This window comes from Chiloscyllium plagiosum, unplaced genomic scaffold (genome assembly GCF_037043375.1).
Source record: "Chiloscyllium plagiosum isolate Xiang-an unplaced genomic scaffold, Cpla_swu_hap1 HiC_scaffold_19, whole genome shotgun sequence".
Classification (NCBI taxonomy): Eukaryota; Metazoa; Chordata; class Chondrichthyes; order Orectolobiformes; family Hemiscylliidae; genus Chiloscyllium; species Chiloscyllium plagiosum.
This window is the reverse complement of record NW_028270157.1, coordinates 37,212,155-37,228,808: the sequence shown is the minus strand read 5'-3', so window position 1 is coordinate 37,228,808 and position 16,654 is coordinate 37,212,155. Positions and strand designations below refer to the sequence as shown.

General features: G+C 40.5%; 1 protein-coding gene across 7 annotated transcripts in view; it reads right to left on the bottom strand.

The window, feature by feature from the left end:
* The window catches only part of LOC122559665 (dedicator of cytokinesis protein 4-like), a 569,310-nt gene that overhangs the window by 86,665 nt on the left and 465,991 nt on the right, over positions 1-16,654 (bottom strand). For all 7 annotated transcript variants that reach the window (XM_043709516.2, XM_043709519.2, XM_043709517.2 and 4 more), the window contains 3 exons: positions 12,472-12,558; positions 12,225-12,329; positions 5,335-5,476 (listed from right to left, as the gene is read on the bottom strand). In XM_043709516.2, the coding sequence (XP_043565451.2) occupies positions 5,335-5,476; positions 12,225-12,329; positions 12,472-12,558 (334 nt within the window). The remainder of the gene's footprint in view (positions 1-5,334; positions 5,477-12,224; positions 12,330-12,471; positions 12,559-16,654) is intronic.

Genomic DNA, 16,654 nt, shown 5'->3' with positions numbered 1-16,654 from the left:
ATAAGGTGGGTGAACTTGCAGTGTGGCTTGGTACCTGGGACTTCGATGTTGTCTCTGAAATGGCCACATGGATAGAGCAGGGACAGGAATGGTTTTTGCAGGTTCTGGAATTTAGATGTTTCAATAAGAACAGAGATGATGATAAAAGCTGGGTGGGGGTGTGGCATTTTCAGTCAAGGATAGTATTACGGTTGCAGAAAGGGCATTTGAGGACTTGTCTACTGAGTTAGTATGAGCTGAAGTTAGAAACAGGAAAGGAGAGGTCACCCTGTTGGGAGTTTTCTACAGGCTTCTGAATAGTTTCAGAGATGAAGACAAAAGGATAGCAAAGACGATTCTGGATAAGAATGAGAGTAACAATGTAATTGTTATGGGGGCCTTTAACTTTCCAAAAATGACCGGAAATACTATAGTTCGAGCACTTTAGATGGATCAGTTTTTGTCCAAAGTGTGCAGGATGGTTTCCTGACACAGTATATCAACAAGCCAACAAGGAGTGAGGTTACATTGGATTTGGTACTGGGTAATAAACCCAGACAGGTGTTAGATTTGGAGGTAGGTGAGCACTTTGGTGACAGTGACCACAATTCGGTTATGTTTCTTTTAGCGATGGAAAGGGATAGGTATATACTGCAGGGCAAGAGTTACTGCTGGGGGAAAGGCAATTATGATGCGATTAGGCAAGATTTAGGATGCATAGGATAGGGAAGGAAACTGCAGGGGATGGGCACAATTGAAATGTGGAGCTTATTCAAGGAACAGCTACTACACGTCCTTGATAAATATGTACCTGTCAGACCGGGAGGAGGTGGTTGAGCGAGAGAGCCGTGTTTTACTAAAAGAAGTTGAATCTCTTGTCAAGAGGAAGAAGGCAGCTTATGTTAGGAAGAGAAGTGAAGGCTCAGTTAGAGTGCTTGAGAGTTACAAAAGAATGACAAGAGTCAGATTAGGGCCAATCAAGGATAGTAGTGGGAAGTTGTGCATGAGGTCTGAGGAGATGGGGAGGTCTGACACAGTATGTCGACAAGCCAACAAAGAGTGAAGTTACATTGGATTTGGTACTGGGTAATGAACCCAGACAGGCGTTAGATTTGGAGGTAGGTGAGCACTTTGGTGACAGTGACCCTTTCCGTCAATATTCACAGTGGAAAAAGAAAATGCTGTCAAGGAGAATATTAAGATACAGGCTACTTGACGAGACCAGATGGGATTGACGTTTACAAGGAGGTGGTGTTAGCAATTCTAGAAAGTGTGAAAATAGATAAGTTTCCTGAGCTGGATGGGATTTATCCTAGGATTCTCTGGGAAGCCAGGGAGGAGATTGCAGAGCTGTTGTCTTTAATCTTTATGTCGTCATTGTCTACAGAAATAGTTCCAGGAGACTGGAGGAAAGCAAATGTTGTTCCCTTGTTCAAGAAGGGAAGCAGAGACAACCCTGGTAATTATAGACCATTGAGCCTTACTTCGGTTGTGGGTAAAGTGTTGGAAATGGTTATGAGAGATAGGATTTATAATCATCTAGAAAGGAATAATGATTAGGGACAGTCAACACTGTTTTGTGAAGGGTAGGTCATGCCTCACAAACCTTAAGTTCTTTGAGATGGTGACCAGACAGGTGGGTGAGGGTACAGCAGTTGGTGTGGTGTATATGGATTTCATTAAGGCGTTTAAGGTATTCCACGGTAGGCTATTGCACAAAATACAGAAGCACAGGATTGAGGGTGATTTAGCAGTTTGGATCAGAAATTGGCTAGCTGAAAGAAGACACAGGGTGGTTGTTGATGGGAAATGGTCATCCTGATATTCAGTTACTAGTGGCGTACTGCAAGGATCTGTTTTAGGGCCACTGCCATTTGTCATTTTTATAAATGACCTAGATGAGGGTGGAGAAGGATGGGTTAGTAAATTTGCAGATGACACAAAAGTTGGTGGAGTTGTGGATAGTGCTGAAGGATGTTGCAGGTTACAGACACAGATAAGCTGGAGAGCTGGGTGGCAAATGGAGTTTAATGCGGACAAGTATGAGGTGATTCACTTTGGAAGGTGCAACGGGAATAAAGAGTACTGGGCTAATGGTAAGATTCTTGGCAGTGTAGATGAGCAGAGAGATCTTGGTGTCCATGTACATAGATCCCTGAAAGTTGCCACCCAGGTTGATAGGGTTGTTAAGAAGGTGTACTGTGTGTTAGCTTTTATTGGTAGAGGGATTGAGTTTGACAGCTGTGAGGTCATGTTGCAGATGTACAAAGATCTGGTGTGGCCGCACCTGGAGTATTGCATAAAATTCTGGTCACCGCATTATAGGAAGGATGTGAAAGCTTTGGAAAGGGTTCAGAGGAGATCTACTAGAATGTTGCATGGTATGGAGGGAGGGTCTTATGAGTCAAGGCTGAGGGATTTAAGGTTGTTTTCGTTAGAGAGAAGGTTGAGAGGTGACTTAATTGAGACATACAAGATAATCAGAGGATTAGATAGGGTGGACAGTGAGAGCCTTTTTCCTCTGATGGTGATGGCTAGCATGAGGGGACATAGCTTTAAATTGAGAGGTGTTGAATATAGGACAGATATCAGAGTAGTTTATTTACTCAGAGAGTAGTAGGAGCATGGAACACACTGCCTGCAACAGTAGTAGATCTGCCAACTTTAAGGGCATTTAAATGGTCATTGGATAGAAATATGAATGAAAATGGAATAGTGTAGGTTAGATGGACTTCAGCTTGGTTCCACAGGTCGGTGCAACATCGAGGGCCATAGGGCCCGTCCTGCACTGTAATGTTCTATATTCGATGAAGGGCATTGTATACATTTTCAGTATTTGACTTTATTGAGGTTTATAAATTCATGAGGTGCATGGACAGGGTGAATAGGCAAGGTCCTTATCCTAGGGTTTGGAGAGGGAGGGGGGGGATGTGGAGAAGGAGTCCAAAACTAGAGGACACAGGCTTAAGACGAGAGGGGAAAGATTTAAAAAGGACCTGAGGGGTAACCTTTTCATGCAGAGATGGTGCATGTATGAAATGAGCTGCCACAGCAAGTGGAGGAGGTGGGTACAATTTCAACATGTAAAAGGCATCAGGATGGGTACGTGAATAGAAGGGGTTCAGAGGGATATGAGCCAAACACTGGCAAATGTGACTAGGTCAGATTGGGTTTTCTGGTCGGCACAGTCAAGTTGAATCAAAGTATCTGTTTCAGTGCTGTATGACTCTACAATGTATTCTTCATATTAATAGCAGCAAGTCACTGGTCTGACAAAACAAATTACTAAGCGATAAATCATTGAGAGTATACCACAGTGTCATGATTAGTGAAAACAAAACTGTCATCACAAAAGCATTTATTCTGCTTTGAGTAGGGTGCATTAGTGCATTGAATATCATATTTTTGGGTTAGATCTTGTAAAAATCTGAAATCTTAGAAAACAGAAAATATGTATGCTCTTAAAAAAATTGGTATTGTTGTTTTCTCAGTGCCATCATTTACTGTAAGAAAGAAAGGTAAATTACAGCCATGCTCTATGACTCACAAAAAAACCATTCTGTGCATTAACTATTTCTTAGGCACATCATGTTTCACAGAAGGGACTTAAAGAGATTGGATCACAAATTTAAAAAAACACTAATAATCCTATGTGCTCAAGATTTAATTTCAAGATACATGTTCTAACAGGAAGTACTTGCCATCTGTTTCATGTTATTTTTACTGCTGTGATTGGGTTCTATCTTTAATCATCACACTAGTTAATGATATGCAGATAAGAACAGATCTGAACTACATTGTGCCACATCATTACTTGCTACTTTTCAGAAAATAGCATAAAACACAGCATGTGATTACATTAGAAAAACACCTTTTCAGCCACAGTCAACTAATGAACTACATTGTGCAAAACAAAGGTTTCTTTTTGTAACTCCTCACAGCTGTAAAGCATAACAACAATCAGGAAAAGTATAGATGGATTGCAGTTTTGTAGAAACTCTGATCAATTATAGATCATATCCTTTTCTAAACTGATTGTCAAAAAACGTCCAGATCAAGCATTTAGAATAGTTTTTCTATCACAAAAGTTTTTGTTGGTAATAGGTTTACCATCATTGTAATTGAACGCTTTTATACTGTGATATGACATGTCAAATATGTTACGCTTGAACAGAAACCTTGATCTTACTGAAGCATGAGACACGAGTTGTGTTTTAAAATGTTCTAGTTCAATCCCAGCAAGTTGAATGTGCTGTAGTTTAACAATTGACAGTATCATACTCTTAAATTGCTGTTAAGTTTAAAAATGTGGACATTTTTCTCAAGTAAGTTATCGGCCAATGTGACAATCCACTAAACATCTGTAGAGGGAGATGTCTGTAAGATGGATCATGTCAGCTATGCAAAATCACTGGGGAGTTGGGAAGCAGAAAATTTAAGGTGTATTTTAAGAATTTTATTTCACATACTGGAATTAAAATAAAAATTATAGGTGAACATTTTAATATATTGGACATCAAGTCAACTGTGTGCAATAGTTCTGAGCTTGCAACAAAGAGACATGGACAAAATAAGATAATTAAATATTTCTCAAGTCACTGAGACCAGTAACTGTTCTTTGGGCCATTTCATATTGTTTGTAGATTCAAATATAGACATTTTGGTCGCGAAGGAAAAATCAAAATAGTCAGTATATCAGGAATCAAATTATTTATCCTCCTTAATTTTGGTAATGGAGATGGAGGTGTGCTGTGTGTAGATAGTGGGATTGTGACGATAGTGGGAAAGAGGAAGACAAAAATGTTAACACATAGGGAATATCACTTTTGATGTGATATGTCACAAAGTAGTAAGATAACAAGGTGCTTCCAGAAATTTGTTGAACAAAGTTCAAGTGGTTTATCAACTACATTGTGACCTTGAGATGTTGTGTCTTTGGAAAACAAAATCCAGTTTTAAATCAGCAACATAAAGAGGTAGGTTGGAGGAGTTTGATGGATAATACCCTTCTTGACTGTTTTTGTTGCTATGAATTGTTGAGATAGCAGAATTGTGCAATCAAAATCATTAAATTCTACCTGATGTGCAATTATATCACACCATTCAAAGTGCAGCAGTTAGAATTTCATTATTTAAAGTCAGCAACATCTTCTATAATAGAAGCATGAACAAAAACCATTTCTAAAGAAAAAAATTATAATTCCTATAATAAACTGTATAGCTTCATTTTATCGATCTAGGCTTTACTACAATGTCTGATAACAAATTTAATATTCAAATTAATTTAAGACAACTCATCTGCACAATAGTCCTTTAGGTTCACGTCTGACCTATTCCACTCTTTCCTTAGGATACATTGTGCATCAGCCTGAAAAATGGTCTCTTCAGGCTGGTTGGCATGCTGCATAGCAATTGCATGTGGGAACTCATTCAACATTCGCTGTTGGAAGGCCTCCAATCGCTCATAGTCGTGTCCTCGACAGACAAACTCCTTGTTCTGTTAGAAATTAAACATGAAGAGGCAATTACCAGACAGACAGTGAACACAGTACAACACAATCTAAGGAAAATAACTGTGTTTTAACAGTGACCTGATCAGTGACAGGCAGAGAGGATTATGCGAAATGTTACAGGAATTTAGAAAAGTGTGGGGAAGTGGGGAAGATTGCTACTGTGTGACTGTGACAACTGCATTTACAATCACGGAACTACCACAAAGAGCTCACAAAAGAAAATCTGCAACAGTGTGGAGGAAAAAGTGGAAAATGTTTGACATGTCAGCTAGTCTTCTGCTGTACCAATGTTGGTTGTACTTGCAGCTCAATCAAGCAATATCAAGTTGAAGTCCAGTGTAATGTCATGCCATTGATTTTCATTCTGGGTTTACTTTGAGCAGTCAACTTTACTCAAGCAGCAAAAGCTACTGCTATTTTTCTAGATTAGTGAAAATAGTCAAGGGCTGCAAGAACCATACAGTTTGCACATCCCACATTAATGTAGTATGTCATATCTGTGCTTTAAAAATCTAGGTAGCATTTAGAAGTAGTAATATAGAATATGGTTGAACAAAAATAAACTCAAATTGAGGTGCCATGAAATAGAACTGGAGGTGATTGAAAAGGTGTGCGGGGGGTGGTGAAGAGAAGAGCATGAAAGCACATCATCCTGCTGACTGGCAGCTCATCATTCGCCTAGTGGGGTTGGGGTTCAGCATTTCACTGATCTGTAGGACTGTAAGCTGCAGAAGATGCTTATGGCCTATGTTCTGATTATCTCTGGCTCCAAGGCAGAGCACAAGTGTGAGCTCAGACTCTGCACAGTAATAGCAGGAGCATCAGCTGTTGTGATGGTCCAATTGCACCGTCCCTGGATGAAGTCATATTCTCCAAGGGAGACTTTAAATTAATAACGATCTGAGAGATAACAATGCACAGGTTGGAAGTAAACTTCTCTGAACTTCTTTTGTGCAGCTCTGATATAATTACTTGAGTAAAATGAGCTGCTTTTCTCCCTCATTACTGGAGTCCTCCTGAAGTGGGGAGTTGATGTTTCAGCTATACAGGACATTGGTGACATCCTGGTCATCATACATATAGAAGGGTGTTAACGTACTTGAAGCAGTTCAGTGATGGTTTACAGTTCAATTACCTGGAATAAGCAGATTGCCTTCTGACAAAAGGCTAGGCCTGTATCCTTTGGAGTTTAGAACAGTCAAAGGAGCCTTATTTGAAACATCAAAGATCCTGAGCAAACTTGACTGGGTGGGTGTCGAAAGGATGATTCCACTTGAGAATTCAAGAAAGAAGACTGGGATTCTCTTGGGAGAATCTAGAAATAGGGGTCACAGTTTAGAAATAAGGGTGCTCACTTTGAAGACAGGTGAGGAAACGTCTGTTCTCTCAGAGGGATACATGTCTTTGGACTTCCCTTCCTCAAAGTGGTGGATGCAGAAATGTTAAATATTTTTAAAGGCAGAGGTCGATAAATTCTGGATTATCAAGAGATAAGATTTTTGGGATGTGCAGAAATGTGCAGTTGAGATTAAAATCAGGTCAGCCATGATTTGACTGAATGGCAGAGCAGGCTCAAAGGGCTGAGATTGGCCTACTCTGTTTCGAGCTTGCATGTCCCTGAAGTTTAAATCTGTCACAGTGCTGTGGAAGGACCACGTGTTCTGGTGAAAAATTCCTGTGACTGCCACGAAGTGCTGAATGCTCACTCTGTATCAAGCCCTTTCCCCACTTCACCACCTAGCCCTCGCCACCCCCTTTATCTGCAGCTCCCCCCAGTCCTGAAGAAGGGTTACACTCCAAACGTCGACTTCGCCACCTCCTGATGCTGCCTGGCTTGCTGTGTTCTTCCAGCTTCCTGTCTGTCTATACGCGAATCCCAGCCAGAGTGAATATATCTGTGCTAGTATTTGGCAGTGATGAAATACATAACAGTATTTCCTCAGAACGACTCTAATCCTCGGAGGATGCTATTTCGATTTCGACACCATTACGCTGGAGGTGGGGGGGGTGGGGGGGAGCTTATAATCACAATCTTGTTACACATTGGCTGGAAAACTGAGGAACTGTCCTTGCTTCCTTAAGGTAATTGAAGATTTTGAGATGTTGGTGGTGATCCTCCTGGAACTGACCTCCTCAAAAGTTGCTCAAGATGCCCTTATGAAGTTGAGGTTCTGGGATCTTCCTTGACATAGGATGCAAAGAGAACATCCTCTTCATTCGCACAACTTCCAGGTGCATCACAACGTGCAGTAATTTCTTCCTCATTCAATTCAACAGGGGAATGTCACTTTGCTTAATGTGCACAACCACGTTACAACATGATTTGCACTCCAATTAGCTAACAGGTTAGCAAGTCAAGAGGAAAACCAACCAGTATGATTCTAAAAAGGTCTACAAGTCTAAAAGAAAACTCATGCCTGTTTATCACTGCAGTAATTACATTCTGAATGGACATTGAAACACACCTGGGCCAGGGACCGAGGAATGCAGCCAATACTATATGTTACAGGGTTCACTGTTTTCCATACATGTGAAAGAATACTACACATGTAGAGAGTAAATGGTATCTAGGCATGTTCATTAAAATCACAAACTGAACAACAAATGGATTCATGAAGTTAATCTGGAAAACAAATAACAGGGAGACTAGTTCAAAGTATGTCAGGACTAAATGTTAAAAACTAAGAAACAGTAACTATGGAATTAGTGGAAGTAACTCACAGAAAATGGATTGCAGAGCCATTTTTGAAGAGAACAAAAAGAAGATTATGGTCAGAAAGGTTGAATCATATGAGGTTTTTCAATATTGTGTCTAAGTTAGAATTGTTCTTCTGAAAACTACATTTCTGATCTACAGGCAAATGAAAGTCAGAAGCAGGTGCTGCCCTATAATGCAGAAGAGGAAAATGGAAAAGCAATCACTCTGAACTTCTCTTTGTGTGTTACCAGTTTTACAGCAGTATTGGCAAAGAGCTCTGGGAGCAGGTCACCCATCTATCCACGCTTATTCTCAAAAACACACTGAAGTGAGAACAGAGGAATCCCCCTGCAAAAAGGTAAACATATGTGGTCTTTGCTTTTGGGTGACAAGTCCGAAATAGCATAATTCCATGGTGCTCTGACTATGGTGACACGCACTAAAAAAGATATAATTCCAGAATACAAAATTTGTGAAATAACCTCTCAAAAACATGCATTTATAACATGGTAATATTGACACTAGCATAAGGGGTCAAGGTAAGTGTGCTCTGAATTAATCATATTGAGTGTGGGCTTTAATAATCCACCCACAACTTCATACACAATTAGGCTTTTAGGTTTAAAGATGATGGGATGTAATAAAAAAACTGCTAAATGTGATGATTGCAAGGAACAGTACAAACACTTTCATGTATACATCTCTGTGCTATATAAGTGAAATAGAAATATCAAAGTAGATTTGATTACATTCATTGTATTGTTTATTCATAGTTTCTGACATTTCAAAAGATTAAAAATCCAATGGTTAAGATTTCTGGTTTGAAAACTAACAAAATTATAAGGGAATCATGACCAATCATCCATTATGTAAAACATTATCAATTCATTGTATTCTTCCTCCTTAATTTAGAAAAAATACATTTTAATTAGACTAAATAAATGTTAATTGCCATTTTTCCTTTTAGATTCTCATCCTCCCGTGTGGTGCAATATTTCCTCAGTTAAAAGATAGCCTGCTGCAAGATCAATATTTAACGCTGCTCTTCTTGCAGCTGTCAAGTTGACGCGATGACTTTAAAGGACACACCATCCACCATCGAGATTGTTTACACTCCAGTGGAGAAAATGCTTCATTTTCACCTTTTTTTGGGTCGTGTCATACCAGATGCCATCTGCAGACTGGAAGCCAATTGGCTGACCTTCCTCTCAGGTACTGTTCCATGCTCTGAACTGCTGGTGGCTGATGTATTTTGGATTCCATTTGTTATTTTACCCCCAACAGTGGAAAACTCATGTCCAGGATTCATCACTTGTAGAAAGGAGATGCAAAATCATATCTGACTATCTGTTGTAGTTTTAGTCTGCTGTATACAGAATTCTTAGTTAAAGTTTCAAAGAAGGTGAGTCACTCAGTGTTGCATTGTACTTAAGTGATTCTTTTTGTGCAAAAAATAGAGTAGATTTTGACCTTTTGCCGATTATCTGGTGGTGCAATGAGGCAGCACTTCACAGATTAAAAGAAATGCTCTTCCAAGGCATTATTTTGTGGACCAGACCTTACTGAAATTGCATGTGAACTGTCACCAGCAAGGTACATTGAATACTGGAGGTGTGCGCAACTGGGGAGTGGATCAACATTTCCACCAAGCTGTGAACATGCAGCAGTCTGTAACATTCCCTACAAGTCTTGTTTTGTGCTAAGATACATGTGAGACCTTGTAAAACATGTGGCATACAAAATTCTGGCCGCAGAAGACTGAAGGTTGGCAAATGTGGTGCCACTGTTCAAGAAGGGCCATAAAGACAAGCCAGGGAACTATAGACCGGTGAGCCTGACCTCAGTGGTGGGCAAGTTGTTGAAGGGAATCCTGAGGGAAAGGATGTACATGTATTTGGAAGGGCAAGGACTGATTAGGGATAGTCAACATGGCTTTGTGTGTGGGAAATCATGTCTCACAAACTTGATTGAGTTTTTTGAAGAGATAACAAAGAAGATTGATGAGGTCAGAGCAGGAGATGTGATCTATATGGATTTCAGTAAGGCATTCGACAAGGTTCCCCATGGGAGACTGGTTAGCAAGCTTAGATCTCAGGGAATACAGGGAGAACTAGCCATTTGGATACAGAACTGGCTCAAAAGGTAGAAGACAGAGGGTGGTGGTGGAGGGTTGTTTTTCAGACTGGAGGCCTGTGACCAGTGGAGTGCCACAAGGATCAGTGCCAGGCCCTCTATTTTTTGTCATTTACATAAATGATTTGGATGTGAGCATAAGAGGTTCAGTTAGTAAGTTGCAGATGACACCAAAATTGGAGGTATAGTGGACAACAAAGAGGGTTACCTCAGATTACAACAGGATCTTGACCACATGGGCCAATGGGCTGAGAAGTGGCAGATGGAGTTTAATTCAGATAAATGCGAAGTGCTGCATTTTGGGAAAGCAAATCATAGCAGGACTTATACACTTAATGGTAAGGTCCTAGGGAGTGTTGCTGAACAAAGAGACCTTGGAGTGCAGGTTCATAGCTCCTTGAAAGTGGAGTCGCAGTTAGATGGGATAGTGAAGGCGGCATTTGGTATGCTTTCCTTTATTGGTCAGAATATTGAGTACAGGAGTTGGGAGGTCATGTTGCGGCTGTACAGGACATTGGTTAGGCCACTGTTGCAATATTGCGTGCAATTTTGGTCTTCTTCCTATCGGAAAGATGTTGTGAAACTTGAAAGTGTTCAGAAAAGATTTACAAGGATGTTGCCAGGGTTGGAGGATCTGAGCTACAGGGAGACACTGAATAGGCTGGGGCTGTTTTCCCTGAAGCGTCGGAGGCTGAGAGGTAACCTTATAGAGGTTTACAAAATTATGAGGGGCATGGCTAGGATAAATAGACAAAGTCTTTTCCCTGGGGTTGGGGAGTCCAGAACTAGAGGACATAGAATTAGGGTGAGAGGGGAAAGATATAAAAGAGCCCTTAGGGGCAACCTTTTCACGCAGAGGGTGAATGGAATGAGCTGCCAGAGGATGTGGTGGAGGCCGGTACAATTGCAACATTTAAGAGGCATTTGGATAGGTATATGAATAGGAAGGGTTTAGAGGGATATGGGCCGGGTGGTGCTGGCAGGTGGGACTAGATTGGGTTGGGATATCTGGTTGGCATGGACAGATTGGACTGAAGGGTCTGTTTTCACGCTGTACATCTCCATGACTCTATGAGAAAGCAATGCAACAATATTTTAAAGAGAAGGTTCAGTGTGATGACAGTTACCCAGATTATTTTTGTTGAATCTCGAGGAGCATTCCTGCTTCTCCACTGGGGAGGGGGTTGGCAATGCAACAATTGACTAAGCTGCTTCACCTCCCCCACCTGTACTTTTACTCCATCAGTGGCTAACTAAAATGCCAAAGGGTCCACATTAAGAACACATGGTCATATGCCCCTTTCAAAATTGAATCGATTGCATTGCTGGTGGAAATGTGATAGTAACTCCTCCCATCCCATTTTGATGTGATTTCAAAATTTACCCCAATTTCATAAAAAGTAGTTAAATCTGAGTCACTTATTTCAGTCTTTAATGTGCATATAAAATATTTCATATAGGAGTGAAGAATATCACTTTTACAAATCTGTATAACCCACAAGCACTTTGAATACAAAATTGTGATTCAAGATCATGTGGGGAAAATTATGTCTCATGACACACTGGTTTAAGATTTCTATCTCGTACTCCATAATTAAAAAGCTAGTTCGTGGTGTTTGAGAATCTAGCTTCGAATCTCTCTTTTTCCCTCCTGATTCTGTTACATACCATGCTCAGCACTGATCAGCCCACATATCACATTAATGCAATACTTCTTACTCAGACAAATGCTCTTCTTTCTGTGCAATTATTATACTGTCAAAACTCATCATTTGCTAACAAAATCTTTAACAAATGAACCATTCGCTAAAGTTTAATTACTACCTTTACACATTTACATTGTATTTTTGGCAAATGAATTTCTAATTTTAAATCACATACATTTTATATCATGTACTCACTCTTAAGAAGAAAGGAAATTTTTTCCCATAAAATCCAACCCTGAAAAACTCAGGTTCCAAACGCTGTTGATCCATTATTTTATCATAGAAAGCAGCCTCCATCATCTGAATAATGAATGCACAAATAAAACTGTGTGAATGGTACATCAGATGTAGCACTCCAAGTCCCTCCTGTTATCAAATGTCTTATTGTATATTTGCTATGTATTATGTATTTTTGAAGGATAATATTTAAATGATATATTACCCTCATCTTGCTCAGATTGCGGTAATCATAGAAGGTCTCATATTGGTCTGCCAACTCCCGGCAAAGGATAATTCCATTTTCCCAACACTACGGAAGAACAAAAGAGAGCCCATTTTTGTACTCTAATAATATAGAAAACTCTTCGTGAAGACAGGAAGAAAACTAACAAAAGTCTCTATGTAGCATCATAACTGAAGTAATGAACAGGAAGATTGATCAGAGCAGATAAAGGCCATCCAGTTTCTGTTGCCATAAAGCACACCTACCTAATAATTATCTGATATCTTCTAAACAGGGGAAAGTGTGCAGTGGGTTTGGTGTGGGGAAAAGATAAGCAATGTACTTTTGTAAAGTCAGAGCACCATCCAAAGGATGTGCTGGAAGTTCCAAGCTTAGTCAACCCTTCGTGTCAGACTCAATCAGCTGATACCTGAGCAAAGTAGCTTTGCTGCACTCTAAATCACCATTGATAATTGACTGGCTATCCTGAGTTATTAATGGAACATTGTCTTTTCAATGGGAGTCAGCACTGTTCCCACTTCAAACAAGTTTGAAAGCGAATACACTGACAGCTTGGATGGTCCTAGCTGGGCAAATAGCAGGAAGTTCTATTTTAATAGGCTGCATGACTTTAGTTGGTTAAATTCTAGTCATCTCCCTGTACACACTGGGATTGTTGTGATTCATCATTTGCCAACCGATGCCCAATCTGTCTGAATTTACTCACTGTGCAAGTCTCCACACCATCTTGGGCAAACAGAATATAGACATGAATTTCTTCGGTTTGCACAAAGGTCAAATAGTTGGCTGATGGAGAAAAATAAACTGCGCAAAACTGAAATTATGCTGTGTGCAGTTCCTGTTTGATATTTGGATCCTCTGGCTGACTTACAACTAAATGCTTAAAGGCTGGTCACATTCCAATGGCACTCTGGTTCTGCTTCCAGCAATAGTTTGGATGCATTATGCAGTGTAGATCCACTAATCTGCTGCGTTCATAGCTTTGCTAATTGACTACATTGTTTCGTGAGGATCAGATATCAGTTCTTGGGTCAAGGACAGATCCAGGATGCTTGTCCATGTAGTCTTTGACACACTGAGATAAGGGTAAATATTATTGGCCTTTACATACCACTAAGACTAAGGATATCATACCAGTGAATGGCATCTGTCCTAATTTGTATCATCGATAGTCACAGGTGAGGTGCTGGAAGACTGAATGTTGGCTATCGTGGTGCCACTGTTTAAGAAGGGTGGTAAGGACAAGCCAGGGAACTATAGACCAGTGAGCCTGACGTCAGTGGTGGGCAAGTTGCTGGAGGGAACTCTGAAGGGTAGGATGTACGTGTATTTGGAAAGGCAAGGACTGATTAGATTAGTCAACATGGCGCTGTGCGTGGGAAATCATGTCTCACAAACTTGATTGTTACTTTTTCAAAAAAACTCAAAGAGGATTGAGGAGGGCAGAGCAGTAGATGTGACCTATATGGACTTCAGGAAGGTGTTCAACAAGGTTCCCCATGGGAGACTGGTTAGCAAGGTAAGATCTCACAGAATAGAGGGAGAACTAGCCATTTGGATACAGAACTGGCTCAAAAGGTAGAAGACAGAGGGTGGTGGTGGTGGAGGGTTGTTTTTCAGACTGGAGACCTGTGACCAGTAGAATGCCACAAGGATCGGTGCTGGGTCCTGTACTTTTTTGTCATTTACATAAATGATTTGGATGCGAGCATAAGAGGTACAGTTAGTAAGTTTGCAGATGACACCAAAATTGGAGGTGCAGTGGGCAGTGATGAAGGTTACCTCAGATTACAACAGGATCTGGACCAGATGGGCCAATGGCTGAGAAGTGGCAGATGGAGTTTAATTCAGATAAATGCAAGGTGCTGCATTTTGGGAAAGCAAATCTTAGCAAGATTATACACCTAATGGTAAGGTCCTAGGGAGCGTTGCTGAACAAAGAGACCTTGGAGTGCAGGTTCATAGCTCCTTGAAAGTGGAGGAGTTGCAGGTAGATAGGATAGTGAAGGCGTCATTTGGTATGCTTTCCTTTATTGGTCAGAGTATGGAATACAGGAGTTGGGAGATCATGTTGCGGCTGTACAGTTCATTGGTTAGGCCACTGTTGGAATATCGCATGCAATTCTGGTCTCCTTCCTATCGGAAAGATGTGAAACTTGAAAGGGGCTGTTTTTCCTGGAGCGTTGGAGGCTATGGGGTGACCTTATAGAGGTTTACAAAATTGAGGGGCATGGATAGGATAAATAGACAAAGTCTATTCCCTGGGGTCAGGGAGTCCAGAACTAAAGGGCATAGGTTTAGGGTGAGAGGGGAAAGACATAAGAGAGACCTAAGGGGCAACCTTTTCATACAGAGAGTGGTAGGTGTATGGAATGAGCTGCCAGAGGATGTGGTGGAGGCTGGTACAATTGCAACATTTAAGAGGCATTTGGATGGGTATATGAATAGGAAAGGTTTGGAGGGATTTGGGCCGGGTGCTGTCAGATGGGACTAGATTGGGTGGGGATATCTGGTCGGCATGGATGGGTTGGACTGAAAGGTCTGTTTCCATGCTATACATCTCTATGACTCTATAATACAATAGTGATTTGCTTGTTAGTTAATGATACATCAGAAATGATATACTTCAGTCCTTCAAAACTGTTCCTTGGTGAATTGGTTTGTTTGCAATTACCTGAGGAGCAATGCCAAATGATCTTACCACCAATGGGATCATTTGTGCTTGAAAGATGCAAAGGTAATAGGTCAAAGAGTATTCATGTTTGAACATCTTGGTATCAATTAAATGCAATCTGCAAATAGTGGGGTTTAAATTAAGGACCCAGTCTAAAACTGAACAGAATTCAATGCCATGATGTAAAGTGAAAGGTATTGAGTTATTACCTATCGATACCTGTGGAAAGCATTTTGAAGTTTGACATGAGTTATTATTGGAACCAAGGAATGAGATATGGAGATGGCTCATTGTAAATTAGTTTCACATAGATTTTCATGTTTAACGTACAATAGCACTCAGCAATAGGACAAATTTGAAACTCCAAACACAAGATCAAGACTTAGAAAAAGCTTGAAATCCGATTGTGGAAAAAGGAATTATATTTTAAAAATGACCAGAGGTGAATCTGAAATTGAGCTTTCCTCGTTAATCCTGAAATCAAATCCTGAAATGTGCTCTAAGTAATATTTTTGGGTTGACTTTTCTCCAAAATGCACAAGTTATTTTTGACAGTTGTTTATTTCATGAAGAGTTGTCTGAGTTTTATTAGAGTAAAATTAGGTGTCTTCAAGGATCAAATCTCCTGTCAACTTCATGCAAAAAGCTGATTTTGCCTTTGTCATCGTCCATGCATAGCCAATTCAATCAGAAAAGTTGAAGATCTCACAAATATTAAGTTGGGTAGTTGCAGCAAACAGACTGTTTTACACAATGCAGACTGTTTTGCTCAAGCTGCCTGTATAATGCACCATATCTAATATTCAGCTGTACTTTAGTTTGTACACCAAACTTTCCAGTCCTTCAGGGTCCAATGTATGCAGTGTATCTCACATTTATAGGTGAGGGATGTTCCAATGTGTTTGACATTGAGGAACACACAGCGGTACCTTCAAAGGGCTAGGTGAGAAGATTCAATTCAAATCTTATAAGGAATTCCTGAACTTTAAATATTTTCTAATGCCACCTCTATTGTCAGGGACACTTTCTAAAAACTGTGATATTTCCACTTTACATTTTCATTTCTTGGAATCATAGAATCACTGCAGTGTGGAAACAGGCCATTCGTCCCACTGAGTCAAGACTGACCCTCTGAAGACCATTCCACCCAGACCCATCTCCCCTATCCTATCCCTGTACCCCAGCAATTCCTATGGCTAATTTATCTAACTTACACATCCCTAGACACTGCGGAGTAATTTAGCATGGCCAATCCACGTAACCTGAACATCTCTGGACTGTGGGAGGAAACTAGAACAGCTGGCAGAAACCCACGCAGACATGGGTAAAATGGGCGAACTCCACAGAGACAGTTGCCCGAGACTGGAATTAAACCTGGGTCCCTGGTGCTGTGAGGCAGCACTCCTAACCACTGACCATTGTGTCGTCCTGTGTGTTCATCAATGACAATCCCACATATCTACTACTTGTCCACTTGCAACTATCCTG